Source organism: Hyperolius riggenbachi, chromosome 1, assembly GCF_040937935.1.
Source record: "Hyperolius riggenbachi isolate aHypRig1 chromosome 1, aHypRig1.pri, whole genome shotgun sequence".
Classification (NCBI taxonomy): domain Eukaryota; kingdom Metazoa; phylum Chordata; class Amphibia; order Anura; family Hyperoliidae; genus Hyperolius; species Hyperolius riggenbachi.
In genome coordinates this window covers 645,656,313-645,679,214 of record NC_090646.1, presented here as the reverse complement: position 1 = coordinate 645,679,214, position 22,902 = coordinate 645,656,313, and the positions used below count along the sequence as shown (strand labels likewise).

The window sequence follows — 22,902 nt, the reverse complement described above, 5'->3', positions numbered from 1 at the left end:
CAATCAGCCTGTGGCACTGCTCAGGTGTTATGGAGGCCCAGGATGCTTCGATAGCGGCCTTAAGCTCATCCAGAGTGTTGGGTCTTGCGTCTCTCAACTTTCTCTTCACAATATCCCACAGATTCTCTATGGGGTTCAGGTCAGGAGAGTTGGCAGGCCAATTGAGCACAGTAATACCATGGTTAGTAAACCATTTACCAGTGGTTTTGGCACTGTGAGCAGGTGCCAGGTCATGCTGAAAAATGAAATCTTCATCTCCATAAAGCTTTTCAGCAGATGGAAGCATGAAGTGCTCCAAAATCTCCTGATAGCTAGCTGCATTGACCCTGCCCTTGATAAAACACAGTGGACCAACACCAGCAGCTGACATGGCACCCCAGACCATCACTGACTGTGGGTACTTGACACTGGACTTCAGGCATTTTGGCATTTCCCTCTCCCCAGTCTTCCTCCAGACTCTGGCACCTTGATTTCCGAATGGCATGATGCAAAAGTTGCTTTCATCTGAAAAAAGTACTTTGGACCACTGAGCAACAGTCCAGTGCTGCTTCTCTGTAGCCCAGGTCAGGCGCTTCTGTTGCTGTTTCTGGTTCAAAAGTGGCTTGACCTGGGGAATGCGGCACCTGTAGCCCATTTCTTGCACACGCCTGTACACGGTGGCTCTGGATGTTTCTACTCCAGACTCAGTCCACTGCTTCCGCAGGTCCCCCAAGGTCTGGAATCGGTCCTTCTCCACAATCTTCCTCAGGGTCCGGTCACCTCTTCTCGTTGTGCAGCGTTTTCTGCCACACTTTTTCCTTCCCGCAAACTTCCCACTGAGGTGCCTTGATACAGCACTCTGGGAACAGCCTATGTCTTTCTGTGTCTTACCCTCTTGCTTGAGGGTGTCAATGATGGCCTTCTGGACAGCAGTCAGGTCGGCAGTCTTACCCATGATTGCGGTTTTGAGTAATGAACCAGGCTGGGAGTTTTTAAAAGTCTCAGTAATCTTTTGCAAGTGTTTAGAGTTAATTAGTTGATTCAGATGATCAGGTTAATAGCTCGTTTAGAGAACCTTTTCATGATATGCTAATTTTTTGAGATAGGAATTTTGGGTTTTCATGAGCTGTATGCCAAAATCATCAATAATAAAACAATAAAAGGCTTGAACTACTTCAGTTGTGTGTAATGAATCTAAAATATATGAAAGTCTAATGTTTATCAGTACATTACAGAAAATAATGAACTTTATCACAATATGCTAATTTTTTGAGAATACATGGTACATTGAAATAGGTAGAAGGTGCTTTTAGTCTTCTAAAGGTACCCATACAATACTCTGGAAATATTTTTTCCATTGAGGAAATCCAAAGTCAGGGAAAAAAAGCAGTTAAACTTACCTTACCCCTGCAGTCATCCTGTGCTTGCGCCATCCTTCCGAGACACTCAGAGACATCCTTCCTAGACTACAGGAAGTAGAGAGGAGACGGCTGCCGGCGTGGGATACGGGCATGGAGCCAGCGATCGGGTGAGTAGTTACACTCCGACCATTATTCCACCCATGCATTAGTACTGTGCCTGTGCAGTAGTACTGCACAGACAAAGAATGCTCCCAGTGACGGAGGTGCGTACGACCAGGCCGCACATGCACAGTTGGCCCCAGACTGGCAGACTTACCGGAGCCAATTGTGGACAAACGAGGGGGCGGCAAGGGAGCGATCAGGCTGGATGGGGCTGAAAGAAACCCTGGGTATCTATACATTTTCTCTCCTGTTTGATCTCAGGATTACTTTAAAGAAAACCTGTAATGAGAAAAAGTTCCCCTGGGGCTACTTACCTCGATAGGATCCGAAGGCTTCCCCCGTCCTCCTGTGTCCCACGGCAGCAGCGAAAAAGCTCCTGGAACGGCAGGGATGTAAATATTTACCTTCCCAGCTCCAGCGCAGTATCAGCTCTCCGCTCGGAGATAGGCGGAAATAACCGATTGCTGTCGGCCCGCTCCACTGCGCAAGCGCAAGTCTCCTGTGTAGTAGAGTGGAGCCGACAGAGATCGGCTATTTCCGCCTATCTCCGTGCTGAGAGCCTCAACAGCGCCCCCCGCTGGAGCCAGGGAAGGTAAATATATTAGCCTTGTCAGGCTTGTCGAGCCCTGATTGCGGGACACTTCGGGGGAGCCAGCGCTGGATTGCCTGCAGCTACAGGAGTGGGGGAATCATCATTGGGACCCTGAGGCTTCCCCCTACCAGAGTGAGTACCCCCCAGGGGACTTTTTTTGTTACAGGTTCTCTTTAAAGGACAACTGAAGTGAGAAATATATGGAGGCTGCCATATTTATTTCCTGTTATACAATATCAGTTGCCTGGCAGTCCTGCTGGTCTATTAGGATGCAGTAGTGTCTGAATAATGCCAGAAACAAGCAAGAAGCTAATCTTTCAGATCTAACAATAATGACACCTGATCTGCTGCATGCTTGTTCAGGGGTTATGGCTAAACGTATTACAGGCAGAGGATTAGCAAGATAGCCAGGCAACTGGTATAGCTTAAAAGTAAATAAATATGGCAGCCTCCATATCTATCTCGCTTCAGTTGCCCTTTAAAGAGAACCTGAACTGCAAATAAAAAGTCAAGATAACCATACACAGGTCATACTTACCTCCTGTGTAGTCTACTCCTCAATCTCTTTCTCCTCTCCTGTGTCCCATTTGTCCACTGTGATCAATGGAATTCTCCGTCCTCCATTTTAAAAATGGCCATTACCCCATAACAGCTTCCTGGTCAGCACACTGTTAAACTGTAATATCGCTCACTTGAGCCATAGGGAAACATGGCCATTACCTTGCACATTCAGTTGTAACTGACAGCTGCTGATATATAACTGACAGCAACTGGTATATTTCAGTTCTGACAAAATATTGTCAGAACTGAAAGGGATCACTGTAGGAAGAAAATGGTGAGCTTCTGATAGGAACAGACGGCGAGGTAAGTATGTAATATTCATTTGCATGTGATTATTTTAAATAATTTTACTCGCTTCAGGTTCCCTTTAAGACTGCAAGTGGGCGGGGCACAGACAGGTTTCATTGCAGCCTATAAATATGGTAGTCTGAGATGCAGGAAGTGCTATGCAAAAGTGCTAAAGCAAGTACTTTAAAGAGGAACTTTAACCCAGGATTTTACTTTATCTCAATCAGTAGCTGCCTGTTACCTCCTTTCTCCCCCCAAAAAAACGTTACCTTTTCTTGAATAGATCGTCCAGGGGGTGTGTGTATCTATCTTCTACCGGAGCCGTTAATTGAAGCGCAAGTTGAAATGGGCGCGGGTATTCCGCCAATGCATTTATCGGCTATATCAGTCTGTCACGGCGCAGACTGTATTATATGGGCGCATTTACCGGCTATCCGGCTTTAATGTGTTTTTGTTTGCGGCTATGGCTCTTGCCTGTTTGTTTATGAGCTGCTGCTGCAGAAGATACCACATTGTTCACTTTGTACCCAGCTGTTTATGAAAATGTGTCCAAGCACTGGAAAAGTGTTGGGTGTGCTTATCCCTTCTCACTGCTGAGGCTTTAACGCTACCTCCCTCTCCCCCAGCACCACTGCGCAAATGAAACTGGCCACACGCAACAACAGTACAGAGCACCCCTTTGGCTACAGAAGAGATCGCCAAACTGTTAGCACGAAAATATGGGCATCCTCTTTGCACTGGTGGTTTATATAGTCACAACCAAGCCCCCAGTGCCAGTATCAAGCAGTGGTCACTGCTGGTCAGTTCTACATTACAGTTACTTTCCCATTAGCTGCAGGTAAGAAAGCTTCTTATCCTAGTACCTGATATTGTTGAAAAAAAGCTGCTGTGGTTCTCATTTTCTTCCTTCAGCATTGCTCTTAATCTGCATCTGCAGTATTGTTGATATTTTGGGTGCCCGATATCGGCAAACATTGTTCTTAATTTGCACGCTTGGTACTGAAAAACAGTGCTGCTGTTCTTATTTGGGCAAATGCTACATACAAACATAACCTCTGCAGCTCCTATTGCAGCTGGATGGCCATTCCCTGCCCTGTGGCAGTAATTTGGACACTGGTTGCCGGTGTTCCGCTCTGTTCCCACTGCCTAGCGGTCACTGCGGCTATACTACTTCTGCTGCTGCTGCGTTTACTCCGTCTATAACTGCTCAAGCCAGCTGAGCTCCGGAGACATTTGGGGAGAAGATGGGCAATCAGATTGCAGGCAGATGGATAGCTGGCGATGATGCTGTGCAGGAAGAGCCGATGCCTGTAGACGTTGCATGCCGATACTTCCAAGTTCCAGCCGATAATTGAGATTTAAGTTTACCGATATCCGCGCCTATTTTAACTTGCGTCTATTTTAAATGTACGCATCTTCTACATAAAAAAGCATAAAAAGCTCTAACAAAGAAAAGCTAAGAAAACATTTGCTTGTGGCATAAAGTCTTAAAGGGAAGGTTCATGGTGGTTTAAAAAAAAAAAAATGCTAATCCACTACTGCGCCTGCGCAGTACAGCCCGGAGGACGTCCGATGACGTCAGCGCGCCTGCGTGAGGCGCATTTTGGAGCGCAGAAGAGCCCGATCTGGCAGCTGGCCTGGCTAGGTCGGGTGGGCCACCGGAGGAGACCGGGAACCTGCGGAGCGGCGCCGAGGGCACATCCTGCCTGCCACGGGCTGGAGGAAGCCCCAGGTAAGTGGATTAGAATTTTTTTTTTTTAAACCACCGTGAACCTTCCCTTTAAGTTCTAGTTTGGTTTTAGCTTATAGGCAATAACTAGATAATTCCAGCCAAATACCCTTCCTGGTACAAAATGAGTTTGCTTAAATTTCTCAAGGGTGCCATCACTTTCACATTGAATCTTACCCACTGTTTTCTGTCTTAGGTTTCAGGAGATGGTGTTGGAGTCATTGGTACCAGCAAAGGGGCGGAGATAGCCTTGGCAATGGCATCATACTTGCCTCAGGTGGCTGCAACTATCTGTATCAATGGAACCAATGCTGTCCATGTCAACACCCTCAGCTACCGTGATGTTTTGATGCCTGGAATTCCCTTTAATATGGAGAGGATTGTGGTTACGGACAGAGGAACCATAGACTTCACTCGAGTAATGAGAGATACAAGAAAGCCGGAACACCAAGACTCTATAATTCCACTAGAGAAGGCCCGAGGTCCCATCCTCTTCTTGGTGGGAGAAAAAGACCAGAATTATGAAAGCCTGTTTTTTGCCAAGGAGGCATTGGCCAGGGCAAAAATGTTCAACAAGAAGAACGTATATTTACAGAGCTACCCTGGAGCTGGTCATCATCTGGAGCCTCCTGGGTCTCCATTCTGCCCTCTGACCTTCAATCCTTACTTTCCATTTCCCATGACTGGGGGAGGGGAGCTTCTGGCTCACTGCAAAGCCCAGGAATTGACCTGGAACACAATCCAAGACTTTTTACGTAAAAATATACCTTGTACTCAACGCAATAAGTTATAAATAATTTTTCGCTGTAGCTGTTTACCCATTTTGTTGCTACAGCAAGTTTTCCACCTTAGTGCTGTACCAGTTTAACAAGTAACTTTTTATTTGTTTTGATTTCAATCTGAACTTGATTTTATTTTTGAAAACAAAAAGGAATTCCATCTGTAACGTTTTATGACATCTCTTTGGTGCTACAAGGATCACATCCCTTTTTTCATATCCTCTTAAAGAGACTCCGTTACAAAAATTGCATCCTGTTTTTTATCATCCTACAAGTTCCAAAAGCTATTCTAATGTGTTCTAGCTTACTGCAGCACTTTCTACTATCACAGTCTCTGTAATAAATCAATGTATCTTTCCCCTGTCAGACTTGTCGGCCTGTGTCTGGAAGGCTGCCAAGTTCTTCAGTGTTGTGGCTCTGCTATGAACTTCCCCTTCCAGGCCCCTCTATGCACACTGCCTGTGTGTTATTTAGATTAGAGCAGCTTCTCTCTTCTCTCTTATCTTTTACAAGCTGGATAGATCGTCCTCTGAGCTGGCTGGGCTTTCACATACTGAAGAATTACAGACAAGGGCAAAGCTGTTTGCAGGAAGAAACAAGCAGCCTGAAACTTCAGTGCATGGGGGAAAGAAACACACAAATGATCTCTTGAGATTCAAAAGGAAGTGTGTATACAGCCTGCTTGTGTATGGATGTATTTTCTATGTGTGGACATACTGTACATCAACCTACTTCCTGTTTTGGTGGCCATTTTGTTTGTTTATAAACAAACTTTTTAAAACTGTTTTTAACCACTTTTAATCCGGTGAGGAGCGGCGAAATTGTGACAGAGGGGAATAGGAGATGTCCCCTAACGCACTGGTATGTTTACTTTTGTGCGATTTTAACAATACAGATTCTCTTTAAAGACGGAGAGACTGGGGTCCCTTCTGCCACAGTCATAAAACAAGTGTAGCCACCATGATCCCCCCCCCCCATGCAAAATAATGGTAGCCACAACAAAACCCCTGTGTCCTCCTTTGCTCCTCCATGTGTCCCCTCCTTCCCTCATGTGTCCCCTCCTTTGCTCCCCCATGTGTCCCCTTCTGTCCTCCTTGGCTCCCCTTCTGTCTTTCTGTGTCCTCATTGGCTTCCCTTCTGCCTCCCGTGTCCTTCTCCACTCCCCCCAGTCTCCTTCACTCCCCCCATGTTTTCATTTGCTTCCCATGCTTAAATACAATTAGTACTAATCACAACAGAGAAAGAACATGTGTGCATCAACCAAGTGAACCTGACAAATCTGGCTTTGCAAATTTGGCCTATTGGCTAATCACGAGACATTGCTCATGCAAATAAGCATTTGCTTTCGCATGCCTAAATATGCAGGGTCAAAACCAAAAACCGCAAAACAATCGCCCTGCGGGAATTAGTTCATGCTAAATAGCACTATCCAGGGGCGCCACGAGGAGGCTTCCCATTGCCCCCAATATAAATACAATTAGCAACAGCATTGCTCACCTAATCTGGCGGTGATCATAGACCTCTCCTCTACCACGTGGCTCCCCTAGTGCTGCCTTCTGCTGACGATGCGATCAGCAGAAGTCGGCACTAGGGCATCAGTGAAATAGAGAAGACATCTGTGATCGCCGCTGGGTTAGGTGAGCTGCACTAGTTGTATTCAAGCATGGGGAGCAGAGGAGACCAGGAGAGGGAGCAGAGGACACAAGGGACACAATACAGGGAGTCCCCGGACATCGCAGCGGGCTGGTGGTTTGTTATCGACAGACATTCATAAGTGGTGGACTATATTTGGCATATAAGATGCAGGGACTTTTCCTCCCCATTTGGGGGTGAAAAAGTGTGTCTTCTATGCTGAAAAATACAGTAACTAAATCCACATGGACGTGATGCTCCAGTAATCCGAATCTGAAGGGGAGGAGTGAGAGATGTTTATGTAAAGAGGACCTGTAATATATATTTGAATGCAGTAAATTATTCAGGATACCCACTTTTACCTTAAATATCCTGGTTTCAACATCAGAAACACTTTCTATAGCTTAGCTATATGTTGCTGTATATTGCCTTCCCACTGAGGCTTAGCCTAGGCTGTTTATTATGCAGAATTTCCCTCCCAAGACCATTCTAGGACACCAGGGGCCATATGCAATTCACGTTTTCACCTGAATTTTCTTCCAGGTGATATTTTCACAACTTGTAAATAAAATGCCTTTTTACGCCGTCAGCAAGCAAACACTCATAATCATTTTGGCACTTTTTGGTACTTTTTTTCCATTGCAAAGTACTAAAAAGATATTTTAAATCAAAGATGAAAAATTATCTCCTAAGAGAAAACTCATGAGAATTGCATATGGCCCCAGAGATCTTTTCTACTGTCGTTAGAACTCTCAGCAAATAAACATTCTTCAGAGATCACCTGACAGTACTAAAGAGGTCACCACTTGTGATAAATTTTAGAAAGTAAATCAAGGGGAGGAAAGATTTTTACAATGGGCAAGAACTGACTAAATAATTTATTAATAAATATTGTAAAAAAAAAAAAAAAAAAAAAAAGCAATTTTATTACTTATATTATCTTGACCACAGTTCCAATTTAAGAATTGCTGTTATGATGATAGCCTTTTTGAAGGAGAATGGAAATATCCTAGAGGAGTTTATAGCAGGGATGAAGGATAGGAAAAGCTGGGGAATGAGATGGGCCAATAGGATTCCAAATCTACTGTTTCGAGGGAATTCGTGCTTGTTTGTTTCCTATTTGTTGTTTAAAAATGCATAATAATCAATATAAACAAGTGTGTTTCCCCTTTATGCCAAACACCTATCCAGAGCTGGGACAAGGTCCTCCAGCACCCAAGGCTGAGACACCAAAGGGTGCCCCTCCATCCCTGCCACCCCAGCCATCACACACTGATTGCTATTAGACTAAGAGGCGCCACAGGGCACACAACCTCCCCAACACCTTAATCTCTAGTTATCTGGCTTGCAGTCACTGCCATGTATCCCCTTTTCTTATTTCTTTCTGCTTCAAACACAATTAGGAATGACAGCTGAATAAATTGTGCGCCCCCTCCTACACTGCGCCCTGAGGCTGGAGCCTCTCCAGCCTATGCCTCGGCCCGACTCTGCACCTATCACCTACAGCAGGGGTGCCCACATTATTTAGGCTCGCGAGCTACTTTAAAATTTGCAGAGTCCAGGAGATCTACCAACATTTAGGTAGCTAGATATACGTGTCTTCAGTATAGGTAGATGGGTATAGGTGCCTGAAGTATAGATAGCTAGGTGTAGTAGGGGCCTTCAATATAGGAAGCCAGGTATAGTGTAGTTAGGTATAGGTGCCTTCAGTACAGATAGCTAGGTGTAGGGGCCTTCAGCTATAGTATAGTTAGGTATAGGTGCCTTCAATACAGATAGCTAGGTGTAGGGGCCTTCAGTATAGGTAGCAGGTATTTTGTAGTTAGATGTAGGTACCTTCAGTATAGGTAGCCAGGTATAGTATAGTTAGGTATAGGTGCCTTCAGTACAGATAGCTAAATGTAGTAGGGGCCTTCAGTATAGGAAGCCAGGTATAGTGTAGTTAGGTATAGGTGCCTTCAGTACAGATAGCTAAGTGTAGGGGCCTTCAGTATAGGTAGCCAGGTAGTGAAGGTGAGATCTGCACTATGTCGATTGAATAATGACTTTATTAGATTAGAAACATCTCAATCCAGGACACCACATGCTGACATGTTTCGGACGTGACACCGTCCTTAATTGTAGCCTACGATTAGTTAGGTATAGGTGCCTTCAGTACAGATAGCTAGGTATAGGGGCCTTCAGTATAGGTAGCAGGTATTTTGTAGTTAGGTGCCTTCAGTATAGTTAGCTGGGTATAGTGTAGTTAGGTGTAGGTGCCTTCAGTATAGTTAGCCAGGTATAGTGTAGTTAGGTGTAGGTGCCTTCAGTATAGTTAGCTGGGTATAGTGTAGTTAGGTGTGGGTGCCTTCAGTATAGTTAGCCAGGTATAGTGTAGTTAGGTGTGGGTGCCTTCAGGATAGTTAGCCAGGTATAGTGTAGTTAGGTGTGGGTGCCTTCAGTATAGGTAGCCAGGTATAGTGTAGTTAGGTGTAGGAGCCTTCAGGATAGTTAGCCAGATATAGTGTAGTTAGGTGTGGGTGCCTTCAGTATAGTTAGCCAGGTATAGTTAGCCAGGTATAGTGTGGTTAGGTGTAGGGGCCTTCAGTATAGTTAGCCAGGTATAGTGTAGTTAGGTGTAGGAGCCTTCAGGATAGTTAGCCAGGTATAGTGTAGTTAGGTGTAGGTGCCTTCAGTATAGTTAGCCAGGTATAGTGTAGTTAGGTGTAGGGGCCTTCAGTATAGTTAGCCAGGTATAGTGTAGTTAGGTGTAGGAGCCTTCAGGATAGTTAGCCAGGTATAGTGTACTTAGGTGTGGGTGCCTTCAGTATAGTTAGCCAGGTATAGTGTAGTTAGATGTAGGTGCCTTCCGTATAGTTAGCCAGGTATAGTGTAGTTAGGTGTAGGTGCCTTCAGTATAGTTAGCCAGGTATAGTGTAGTTAGGTGTAGGTGCCTTCAGTATAGTTAGCCAGGTATAGTGTAGTTAGGTGTAGGTGCCTTCAGTATAGTTAGCCAGGTATAGTGTAGTTAGATGTAGGTGCCTTCCGTATAGTTAGCCAGGTATAGTGTAGTTAGGTGTAGGTGCCTTCAGTATAGTTAGCCAGGTATAGTGTAGTTAGGTGTAGGTGCCTTCAGTATAGGTAGCCAGGTATAGTATAGTTAGGTATAGGTGCCTTCAGTACAGATAGCTAAATGTAGTAGGGGCCTTCAGTATAGGAAGCCAGGTATAGTGTAGTTAGGTATAGGTGCCTTCAGTACAGATAGCTAAGTGTAGGGGCCTTCAGTATAGGTAGCCAGGTAGTGAAGGTGAGATCTGCACTATGTCGATTGAATAATGACTTTATTAGATTAGAAACATCTCAATCCAGGACACCACATGCTGACATGTTTCGGACGTGACACCGTCCTTAATTGTAGCCTACGATTAGTTAGGTATAGGTGCCTTCAGTACAGATAGCTAGGTATAGGGGCCTTCAGTATAGGTAGCAGGTATTTTGTAGTTAGGTGCCTTCAGTATAGTTAGCTGGGTATAGTGTAGTTAGGTGTAGGTGCCTTCAGTATAGTTAGCCAGGTATAGTGTAGTTAGGTGTAGGTGCCTTCAGTATAGTTAGCTGGGTATAGTGTAGTTAGGTGTGGGTGCCTTCAGTATAGTTAGCCAGGTATAGTGTAGTTAGGTGTGGGTGCCTTCAGGATAGTTAGCCAGGTATAGTGTAGTTAGGTGTGGGTGCCTTCAGTATAGGTAGCCAGGTATAGTGTAGTTAGGTGTAGGAGCCTTCAGGATAGTTAGCCAGATATAGTGTAGTTAGGTGTGGGTGCCTTCAGTATAGTTAGCCAGGTATAGTTAGCCAGGTATAGTGTGGTTAGGTGTAGGGGCCTTCAGTATAGTTAGCCAGGTATAGTGTAGTTAGGTGTAGGAGCCTTCAGGATAGTTAGCCAGGTATAGTGTAGTTAGGTGTAGGTGCCTTCAGTATAGTTAGCCAGGTATAGTGTAGTTAGGTGTAGGGGCCTTCAGTATAGTTAGCCAGGTATAGTGTAGTTAGGTGTAGGAGCCTTCAGGATAGTTAGCCAGGTATAGTGTACTTAGGTGTGGGTGCCTTCAGTATAGTTAGCCAGGTATAGTGTAGTTAGATGTAGGTGCCTTCCGTATAGTTAGCCAGGTATAGTGTAGTTAGGTGTAGGTGCCTTCAGTATAGTTAGCCAGGTATAGTGTAGTTAGGTGTAGGTGCCTTCAGTATAGTTAGCCAGGTATAGTGTAGTTAGGTGTAGGTGCCTTCAGTATAGTTAGCCAGGTATAGTGTAGTTAGATGTAGGTGCCTTCAGTATAGATAGCCAGGTATAGTGTAGTTAGGTGTGGGTGCCTTCAGTATAGTTAGCCAGGTATAGTGTACTTAGGTGTGGGTGCCTTCAGTATAGTTAGCCAGGTATAGTGTAGTTAGGTGTAGGTGCCTTCAGTATAGTTAGCCAGGTATAGTGTAGTTAGGTGTAGGTGCCTTCAGTATAGTTAGCCAGGTATAGTGTAGTTAGGTGTAGGTGCCTTCAGTATAGTTAGCCAGGTATAGTGTAGTTAGGTGTAGGTGCCTTCAATATAGTTAGCCAGGTATAGTGTAGTTAGGTGTAGGTGCCTTCAGTATAGGTAGCCAGGTATAGTGTAGTTAGGTGCAGGTGCCTTCAGTATAGTTAGCCAGGTATAGTGTAGTTAGGTGTGGTGCCTTCAGTATAGTTAGCCAGGTATAGTGTAGTTAGGTGTATGTGCCTTCAGTATAGGTTGCCAGGTATAGTGTAGTTAGGTGTAGGGGCCTTCAGTATAGTTAGCCAGGTATAGTGTAGTTAGGTGTGGGTAGCTTCAGTATAGTTAGCGAGGTATAGTGTAGTTAGGTGTAGGTGCCTTCAGTATAGTTAGCCAGGTATAGTGTAGTTAGATGTAGGTGCCTTCAGTATAGATAGCCAGGTATAGTGTAGTTAGGTGTGGGTGCCTTCAGTATAGTTAGCCAGGTATAGTGTAGTTAGGTGTAGGTGCCTTCAGTATAGTTAGCCAGGTATAGTGTAGTTAGATGTAGGTGCCTTCAGTATAGATAGCCAGGTATAGTGTAGTTAGGTGTGGGTGCCTTCAGTATAGTTAGCCAGGTATAGTGTAGTTAGGTGTAGGTGCCTTCAGTATAGTTAGCCAGGTATAGTGTAGTTAGGTGTAGGTGCCTTCAGTATAGTTAGCCAGGTATTGTGTAGTTAGGTGTAGGTGCCTTCAATATAGTTAGCCAGGTATAGTGTAGTTAGGTGTAGGTGCCTTCAGTATAGTTAGCCAGGTATAGTGTAGTTAGGTGTAGGTGCTTTCAGTATAGATAGCCAGGTATAGTGTAGTTAGGTGTGGGTGCCTTCAGTATAGTTAGCCAGGTATAGTGTAGTTAGGTGTAGGTGCCTTCAGTATAGTTAGCCAGGTATAGTGTAGTTAGGTGTAGGTGCCTTCAGTATAGATAGCCAGGTATAGTGTAGTTAGGTGTGGGTGCCTTCAGTATAGTTAGCCAGGTATAGTGTAGTTAGATGTAGGTGCCTTCAGTATAGTTAGCCAGGTATAGTGTAGTTAGGTGTGGTGCCTTCAGTATAGTTAGCCAGGTATAGTGTAGTTAGGTGTGGGAGCCTTCAGTATAGTTAGCCAGGTATAGTGTAGTTAGGTGTGGGTGCCTTCAATATAGTTAGCCAGGTATAGTGTAGTTAGGTGTAGGTGCCTTAAGTATAGTTAGCCAGGTATAGTGTAGTTAGGTGTAGGTGCCTTCAGTATAGTTAGCCAGGTATAGTGTAGTTAGGTGTAGGGGCCTTCAGTATAGTTAACCAGGTATAGTGTAGTTAGGTGTAGGGGCCTTCAGTATAGTTAGCCAGGTATAGTGTAGTTAGGTGTGGGTGCCTTCAGTATAGTTAGCCAGGTATAGTGTAGTTAGGTGTGGGTGCCTTCAGTATAGTTAGCCAGGTATAGTGTAGTTAGGTGTGGGTGCCTTCAGTATAGTTAGCCAGGTATAGTGTAGTTAGGTGTAGGTGCCTTCAGTATAGTTAGCCAGGTATAGTGTGGTTAGGTGTTGGGGCCTTCAGTATAGTTAGCCAGGTATAGTGTACTTAGGTGTGGGTGCCTTCAGTATAGTTAGCCAGGTATAGTGTAGTTAGGTGTAGGTGCCTTCAGTATAGTTAGCCAGGTATAGTGTAGTTAGGTGCAGGGGCCTTCAGTATAGGTTACCAGGTATAGTGTAGTTAGGTGTAGGGGCCTTCAGTATAGTTAGCCAGGTATAGTGTAGTTAGGTGCAGGGGCCTTCAGTATAGGTTACCAGGTATAGTGTAGTTAGGTGTAGGGGCCTTCAGTATAGTTAGCCAGGTATAGTGTAGTTAGGTGTGGGTGGCTTCAGTATAGTTAGCGAGGTATAGTGTAGTTAGGTGTGGTGCCTTCAGTATAGTTAGCGAGGTATAGTGTAGTTAGGTGTAGGTGCCACTTACCTCCCTCCAGTTCCAGCGGCGGTGTCTGGGGCTCCTCCTGGTCTCCCCACCTTCGGCCGCGCTGGCTAGAGTGCAGATGGGCACTCTAATGAAGACTCCGGCAGGCGAAGGGGGTGGCGGGCAGCGTACGTTGATGCATTGTGCCCAGCGCCGCCCCCAGCTATGACGTCGTGGCGTCCTCCTCTCCCGCTGTACCGCCTCTCTCCTCTCTGCCTCTTCCGATTGGCCAGCGGCCGGCAGCAGAATCTGACAGCTGCCGGTCGCAAAATTTAACATGATGCGGCTACCAAATAGGTGGTCGCGATCTACCGGTAGATCGCGATCGACCTATTGGGCACCCCTGACCTACAGTATATTATTAAAATATAACTAGAATTGTAAATGAATGCCTATAAATAGTGATAAGCAACGGATACATTTCCGAATAGGTTTTATTTGGAATTCATCCAGGTAATTAGCACACCTGAGCGGGGGTGGGGGGGTTAAACTTACCTAGGAGCCTTCTGCTTTAATCCCTCCCACGGCGCGTCCCACACTGCGTTCCAGTTCACAGTCACGTGACTACCGCACTTCCTCCTTCAACCTCAAGGTTTCATTGAATCATGTATGAATAGTTCAGGAGTGTTGAAGGGGGTTGGAGCATCCCCCCACCCCCCTCAAACAAAATAAAATAGTTGGCATAAGGAAAGGTCCCTCACCTCCATGTTGATGCTGCCATGCATAGTTGCATATGGAGGTGTTGGGACTAATCACTCCCTTCTTGGTAACTGCTGACAGCCATGCAAGAACAGCTTTCCCAATGAAGCAAATGAGAGTTTCAGAGCAGAGTTTTAAAGGACAACTAACATGAGAAGAATATGGAGGCTGCCATATTTTATTTCCTTTTAAATCGTGCCAGTTGCCTGGCAGCCCTGCTGGTCTATTTGGCTGCAGGAGTGTCTGAATCACACCAGAAACAAGCATGCAGCTAATCTTGTCAAATCTAACAATAATGTCAGAAACGCCTGATCTGCATATGCTTGTTAAGGGTCTATGGCTAAAAGTATTAGAGGCATAGGACCAGCAGGATAGCCAGGCAACTGGAATTGCTTTAAAGGAAATAAAAATAGCAGTCTCCATATCACTCTCTCTTCAGTTGTCCTTTAAGAAAAAGCTCCAGAGTAATCACAGGCATATCCGAGTAATGCAGTTTGTTAAAATATTACAAATACAGTATTTAACCACTTTACCCCCACGCATACGAATTTCTCCGTCCCTTTTTCCATCCTTTAACCCCCAGGGACGGAGAAATCCGTACTTTGCGCACTCCTGCCGCTGTCCGCGCTCCCGTTTGTAAACACGCCGCCCGCCGCTAGTAAACACGCCGCCGCCCGCTCGCCCGGAGATCAATGAACGGGAAAATCCATTCCCGTTCGTTGATCTAAGCCCCGCAATGATCCGCTGCTCTCCGATGGGCAGCGCGATCATTGTGAAAAACGCACACTTACCCAGCCTCCAAGTACTTCCTCCAAGCTTCCGGAAGGACGCTTGGAGGTCGCATTAAAACAAAAAGTTACTGTGGCCATCTTGTGGTCAAATAGTAAAACTACACCCTAAACATTTTTCCCATACAAATAAATTACTTTTACACAAAAAATGAACTCATTACCTCCCACACTCCCAATTTTTTTTTTTTTTTTTTTTTTTTGTAATTAAAAATAAAATAAAATGTACAATAAAAAAAAAAATACATAAATAGTTACCTTAGGGACTGAACTTTTTAAATATTTATATCAGGAGGGTACAACACTGTTACTTTATAAACTATGGGCTTGTAATTAGGGATGGACGCAAAACTGAAAAAAATGCACCTTTATTTCCAAATAAAATATTGGCGCCAAACATTGTGATAGGGGCATAATTTAAACGGTTTTATAACCGGGACAAAAGGGCAAATACATTTCATAGGTTTTAATTACAGTAGCATGCATTATTTAAAAACTAGAATGGCCGAAAACTGAAAAATAATTAATTTTGTTCCCATATTTTTCCTATTTTCCCATTAAAACACATTTAGAATAAAATAATTCTTGGCATAATGTCCCACCTAAAGAAAGCCTAATTAGTGGCGGAAAAAACAAGATATAGTTCATTTCATTGTGATAAGTAATGATAAAGTTATAGACGAATGAGTGGAAGGAGCGCTGAAAGGTGAAAATTGCTCTGGTGGTCAGGGGGTAAAACCCCTCAAGGGTGAAGTGGTTAAAGAGGAACTCCAGTGAAAATAATGTAATAAAAAAAGTACTTCATTTTTACAATAATTATGTATAAATGATTTAGTCAGTGTTTGCCCATTGTAAAATCTTTTAAATCCCTGATTTACATTCTGACATTTATCACATGGTGACATTTTTACTGCTGGCAGGTGATGTAGCTGTTGTATGCTGTTTAGGCAGTTGGAAACAGCTGTAAACAGCTATTTCCCACAATGCAACAAGGTTCACAGACAGGAAACTGCCAGAAGTACCTCGGTACTCAGAGCTTCTTGTGGGAGGGGTTTCACCACAATATCAGTCATACAGCGCCCCCTGATGGTCTGTTTGTGAAAAGGAATAGATTTCTCATGTAAAAGGGGGTATCAGCTACTGATTGGCATTAAGTTCAACTCTTGGTTGGAGTTTCTCTTTAAAGAGGAGCTTTTAGCCATACTAAGCCAGAAAAAAAAAACACATATGTAAGTAGATCAGGGGCGTATCTGAGTAACTCACCCACAAACTCACCTACTCATGGTTCCAGGCACTGGAGTTCCCGTCTATACTCTCTGCACCACCGCCGTACAGGGTGGCAATAGTGCAGAGTGTATAGACGGGAACCCCAGTGCCTGGAACCATGAGTAGGTTAGTGTGTGTGCGCTGCCTTTATTCCTCCCTGCTGCAATCTGTAATGCTGTGGGAAGGATGGGGATGCTGTGGGGTAGAGGGTGGATGCTGTTTGGAATCCCAATGGAAGTGGCAGCAATGCGGGGGAATCCACCAGCAGCTGCTCCATTACACGCGCTCGTTTCGTCGCTCCCCCCTGCATAGCAAAAGATGCATCGTGTGCAAAGGCTGATGACACGTCTGTACAGCGTTGTTAGTGCACTGTCGACTTTGGCTGACAACGCATCTGATGCTATGCGCAGAGGGGTGGAGGGACGACAAGCGCGTCCGATGGAGCGGCTTCCAAAGGGTGAGGAGGTGTCAATACAATGCAGTTGGCTTATGCTTAGGCATCGCTAATGGTCCGACCAACATGCCAGATCTTTAGCGACTGTCGTTCGGCCGCTGCACTCGCTCTGGACTGCTGCAAAACTCTTAGCCATGCCGTTCGTTATAGTCCGTCACAGCCAAGTTCAGACCAGTGTGGAAATAAATGTAATTTGCTGTATAATATACAGTATGGTATTAGATTTAATGCAGGTGTTTTTATAGAATGAAACAGAACTTTGAATTTTCTGCAATGCTGTAATATGTGCAACTGCCAGTAGGTGGTGCACATACACCATCATAACTCTTTTCAGGCCAGTTTTCAGTGTGTACGAGGCTAATTCGTCCATACTGTTTGCAGCACTTTTTTATGAATGAGTTAGCCTTGTCCTTACCACCAGGGAGGTTCTGTCCTAGGGATAGTGGAGCACACCCCTTTAGAATAAAATAGTGATGTGCCTCGGCTTGTCCAGCAACACTCCGGATCCACACAGCAAGAAGGGAGAAAAGCCGGCACCAGCAGATGTATCTTATGCTCTTTTATTGTTTAAAACATGCATACAGCATTCAAATAGCGACGTTTCGAAGCTTAGCGCTTCTTTCTCAAGCTTTGCTGTGCATGACAAAATTACAATGACCATCGTTCCGCTTTATATACTCTAACATGGGCAAAGGGCAGCTAATCAGCTTATCCTGCGTACTAACAACCAATTCACTAGGTAGGACCTGATTTTATTGGTTGTTAGTATGTAGGATAAGCTGATTGGCTGCCCTTTGCCCATGTTAAGGTGCCCATACACTGGTCGATTTGCCATCAGATTCGACCAACAGATAGATCCCTCTCTGATCGAATCTGATCAGAGAGGGATTGTATGGCCACCTTTACTGCAAACAGATTGTGAATCGATTTCAGCCTGAAACCGATCACGATCTGTGGAGCTGCCGCCGCCGCCCCCCCCCCCCCCCCCCGCATACATTACCTGTTCCTGGCCGGCGCAAGTCCCGCTGTCTTCTTCTCCGCTCCGGCTACTGAACTTCCTGTCGAGGGGAACTTTAAACAGTAGAGGGAGCTCTACTGTTTAAACTTCCTGCCGGGACAGGAAGTTCTGTGTAGCTCTGGAGCCCGAAGCGGAGAAGAAACGGTCTGGAGCCCGAAGCGGAGAAGATCAGGGGACTTGCGCCGGCTGGAGCAGGTAATGTATTACTGCTGTATTGCGTCGGTCGTCGGGCATTCGAACGCCGCTAACGACACACTCCCGACCCGCCGGCGACCGAGAAAAATCTTCTGCACGGATGGGTCGACGGGAATCGACGGGAATGATCGATTTCGGACGGAAATCGGTTGTTCTGTCAGCCGTGTGCGCGACGATTTCACAGCCGTTTCGATCACTGTGATCGAAACGGCTGTATATCGGTGGGAAAATCGTTAGGTGTATGGGCCCCTTAAGACTGCTTTCACAGTGGGACGTTACAGGCGCACGTTAGAGCAGCCTGTAACGCACCCCAACGCACAGCAATGAAAAATCAATGGGCTGTTAACAGTGCCAGCGTTGCGTTACATTGTAACGCAGTACGTCTACATAACGTACTGCATGCAGTACTTTACACGCGGCTAAGCCGCATTAGACTGTTTGCACATGCTCAGTAGGGTTTTTTTTCATTTTATGGGCGGAGAGGAGGCGGGGAGAGGCCGCTACGTAGCCAGGCACATGGCTACTTATTATTCACTGCACTTGCAGTGTTTACATCCTGGAGCGGCCGCGGATTGGCTGGCGGGACCACGTGATGCGGAGAGCTCCGCTCACGTTGTCTCCGCAGTGCCTCCGACAGAGCAGGCGCACCAAGAGCTGCTTGTAACGCGGCTCTTGGTAGCGTCCTGCTCCAACATCACCAGGCGTTGCGTTAGGGGCACGTTATGTGCCCTATAACGTCCCCTAAATGCAACGTCCTGGTGTGTAAGTAGCCTTAACCAACCTCTCCTGTGGAACTCTGTATTGCATCAGATTTTTGTGCTTTGCATGGTCCTTCGTCTAACCAGGATTCACAGGATTCACTGTAGGTTAGTGGGGATTCCGGTGAAGAAAAGGTTGGTGCAGTTCTGAAAATTCTACTGGAGAGTGGCAGGGAAATCTGTAATGGACAAGGGAGGGGGGGAAACAAGAGCACACTCAGATGGGTGGAAAATAAAACTGACCAGCAGGCCGAGGAAAGGTCTTACCTTGTATAGTTGCTGATGGATCTATATGGGTTAGTCAGCTTGCAGGTTTTGTCCCACTCTGCTCAGGTACCGGGTGCTAGGATCAAGCGTTCCTCCCGGGGTCCAGAATCTATAGTGTATTCCAGCTCAAAGGTGTGGTTCCTGGAGATTGTAGCCTTATGTGTACAGTTTCCAGGAACCACATCTTTGAGCTGGAATACAGAATTCAGGGGTCTCAAACTCAATTTACCTGGGGCCACAGGAGGCAAAGTCAGGATGAGGCTGGGCCGCATAAGGGATTTCACAAAAAAAAGTCCTCAAATGTCATTATTAACAGTTTTAGTTATTTCTTATGAACATAAAGTGTCTTAGCAGCTAATTTTGCACACAGAACATCTTCCACTCTTCCCATATAACTGTTATGATGGCATGTAATTTCCTCAATCAGCAGTAATTGCCGGGGGGCAATCCGCCGGCATTTCCTGGAAGGGGCAGAGCTTTCAGCTTCAGCTCTTCCCCTCCTGATGTCAATCGCGGCGCATCACCGCCTCTGCCCGCCCCTCTCACTCTTCCTTCACAGGGAGGGGCGGCCAGAGGCGGCGATGCGCCGCGATTGACGTCAGGAGGGGCAGAGCTGAAAGCTCTGCCCTTTCCAGGAAATGCCGGTGGATTGCCCCCGGGTGATTTGGGGGCTCTGCAGCCCTCGTTTAGCAGCGGGGATGCGGCGGATTACTTGGGAGCACTGAAGCGAACTATAAGGAAGCTTTTGCCGGCGCGGGCCACAAAATATTGTATTGAGGGCCGCGAGTTTGAGACCCCTGGCATAGATGCTGGACCCCTGGAGGAACACCTGATCCTAGCACCCTGTCCATGGGACAAAGCCTGCAAGCTGACTAACCCATACGGGCCTGCAAGGTGAGACCTCTCCTTAGCCTGCTGACCAGTTTTCTTTTCGACCTGTCTGAGTGCACTCGTTCCCCCCTCCCTTGTCCATTACAGACATGGATTCATAATGAGGCATATGGGAAATTTCCCATGTGAGCATGATTCCTGTTCTACTTCTAACTAATAATAATCTTCTAGGACCCCATCCAAATGGAGTTTATATGTTCTTCTCAGGTCTTAGTAGGTTTCCTCTCCTCCAGGCACTCTGATTTCCTTTCATATTGCAAAACATACTAGTAGGTTGCTGGCACTTGATAATGATATGGATCAGCCCTCTGGTAGGGATTATGGTAGGGACCCCCCAGTTTTGGCAGCCAATCTCTCTCTGATTGGAACGAGTTCTGTTGGCCGCCATTAACCACAGGCCAATACCCGATCGGTTTTAACAGGAAATATTGCAAAAATTGGCTTTGGGATACCGCACCCCCCCTCAGTGTAACTGTTCCCAGTGCAGTTATACTCTACCTTCTGCCGTCCTCATACTTTCGCATTTGCAACCCCTACGTGGGTGCCAGCGTTATGACACGTGAGGTGCTTGTGTCATCACACACGCACCCCACATGCTATATGCCGGTAGCTAGGTGAGGCAAGAATAGGGAAGTGAGGAGGACACTAGCCTGTGGCGTATAACTGCATGGGGCACATAAAACATTACAGGTGGGACACAGGGGCTGGGAGCTTTCATCATGTTCATCGTTCGCAAGTATCGCATAAGCTACGCATGTAGTCTGCTCGAGATTTTCCAGGATGTCCAAACCCTGGAACAAGCGTATGGCTAATCCCGTCTTAAGTCAGAGAACCTGATCTGCCGCATGCTTGTTCAGGGCCTATGGCTAAAATTAGAGACACAGGATCAGGAGGACTTGATATTGCAACCTCCATTTCCCTCTCACATCAGGTAGGACTTCCAAGGCAAAAGCCCTAATCTATTTTTTTACTCACTTGGGGCTTCTGTCAGCCCCTAGCAGCCTTCTCAGTCCCTCGCCGCAGCCCCGGTCCTCCTCAGTGGCCAGTTGTAATGATTGTGAACCCGCTGGTTGGCAGAAGAGCCGAACCCAGCCAGCGGATCGCGATCATTATGCGCCCGGTGTTCCGAGGAGGACCAGGGCTGCGGCGAGGGACTGAGAAGGCTGCGAGGAGCTGGAAGAAGCAGAATCTAAAAAAAAAATAGATTAGGGCAGGGATCTCAAACTCAATTTACCTGGGGGCCGCAGAAGGCAAAGTCAGGATGAGGCTGGGCCGCATAAGGGATTTCACAAAAAAAGTCAATCAGCAGCCCCCTCCTGTCCCTTGCATTGATTTTTATTTCAAAATCAAATTCACACTGAAGCAAACTATTTTGCCTATTTTACCTTATAGTTCGCTTTAGTGCTCCCATTACAAGTAATCCGCCGTGCCCCCGCCACAAAACGAGGGCTGCAGAGCCGCCAAATCGGCCGGGGGGCAATCCGCCGCAATTTCCTGGAAGGGACAGAGCTTCCAGCTTCAGCTCTGCCACTCCTGACGTCAATCGCGGTGCATCGCCGCCTCTCCCCGCCCCTCTCTGTGAAGGAAGAGTGAGAGGGACGGGCAGAGGCGGCGATGCGCCGCGATTGAAGTCAGGAGGGGCAGAGCTGAAAGCTCTGCCGCTTCCAGGAAATGCCAGCGGATTGCCCCCCGGGCGATTTGGGGGCTCTGCAGCCCTCGTTTAGCAGTGGGGATGCGGCGGATTACTTGGGAGCACTGAAGCAAACTATAAGGAAGCTTTTGCCGGCGCGGGCCACAAAATATTGTATCGAGGGCCGCAAATGGCCGCGAGTTTGAGACCCCTGGATTAGGGTTTTTGCCTGGAAGTCCTTTAAATCTTGTGGCTAGGAAGATGAAATCTGTTACATCTTCTACTCCTTCCCAGTCTGTTTGCAGATGGTTCATTGGATCAGGGATAGCCCCCCATTGAAAGCTGGAATTTTCCGTGTACAGCAGCAAAACTACCCTGTAAACCGTTCTAGATAACAGCAGCACATACCGTAGCACCTGACAACAAACAACGCAGAATAAACACCCTTTGAAGAAGAAGCACGTTAGACGTCACTCAGCCAGTCTCATTTGTGTTCGTCTGTCCTCCGCACTGTACCACGTGACCTCTGCTGCGCTGGATGACTGGCTGGTCTCCGGAAACATGGCCGCCAGCTGTCATCGCACGGCAGCCCGGCGGAGACACAAGGAGGGTGCACTGCGCGCTCTTGCGGCCGGCTGTCTGTCTGGCGGTCAGATTTGAATCAGTAGAGCTGGTGACTAGAGATGGGAAGTTCGGATCTTTTCAATGATCCGGATGATTCGAATCGGATCATTGAAGAGATCCGGATCTTTGATCCGAATCTCGGATCATTTTACTACCGGAAGCATTCGGGGGTGAAATGAACAGCAGGACAGGTCTGTGGACAGGAGAAGGAGAGGGGGGTGGACACACAGAGTAGGGGAGAAGATGGACAGAGGGCAGGGAGTGGACAGAGAAGGGAGGAGGGACGAGCAGAGAGCAGAAATGTTTGCACGTAATACTCACAGTCATATGCTTTACATATATTTCACCTATATGTTCATCTGTACACTTTGAAAGAAAAGGTCGCACAGTGAAAGAAAGCATTCCCAGAAGATAAGTGCAGCTGTTTAGTGCCGAGTGCAGGAGGATTATATTGCCTTTCAATCACAGTGTCTGCAAAGTTACTGAGCTGTGCTGAGCCAAAAGCTTCCCATGTGTTCACTGTGCAGCACTACGGAACAGCCAGCCTATAATGGGCAGAATGTTATAGCCAGTATGTGTGCTCTACACATATCTGGCAGTGGCACCCATGTCCCCTTTCTCTCTCAGCTACCTGTCTCCCTGCAAGGCTGCCTCCCATCCAACTCAGCGATCTCTGCTTCCAGGACCCCGCTGCCCGCTGAGAGGGGGCGTGTCGCTCCTGGCCCCGCCCCTTTTGCGATCCGAATCGTTCATTTTGATGATTCGGATGATCGACTCA

General features: G+C 46.4%; 2 protein-coding genes across 4 annotated transcripts in view; one reads left to right on the top strand and one right to left on the bottom strand.

Annotated features, from left to right (window-relative positions):
* The window catches only part of LOC137531138 (acyl-coenzyme A amino acid N-acyltransferase 1-like), an 81,884-nt gene extending 75,647 nt beyond the window's left edge, over positions 1-6,237 (top strand). For all 3 annotated transcript variants that reach the window (XM_068251363.1, XM_068251364.1, XM_068251365.1), the window contains one exon: positions 4,869-6,237. In XM_068251363.1, the coding sequence (XP_068107464.1) occupies positions 4,869-5,465 (597 nt within the window). In that variant the 3' untranslated portion in view covers positions 5,466-6,237. The remainder of the gene's footprint in view (positions 1-4,868) is intronic.
* Positions 1-21,955, bottom strand: part of LOC137531174 (acyl-coenzyme A amino acid N-acyltransferase 1-like) — a 108,378-nt gene extending 86,423 nt beyond the window's left edge. Inside the window, exon 1 of the mRNA XM_068251370.1 lies at positions 21,909-21,955. The gene's annotated coding sequence lies outside the window, so the exon portion shown is untranslated. The remainder of the gene's footprint in view (positions 1-21,908) is intronic.
* Positions 21,956-22,902: the final 947 nt, after the last annotated feature.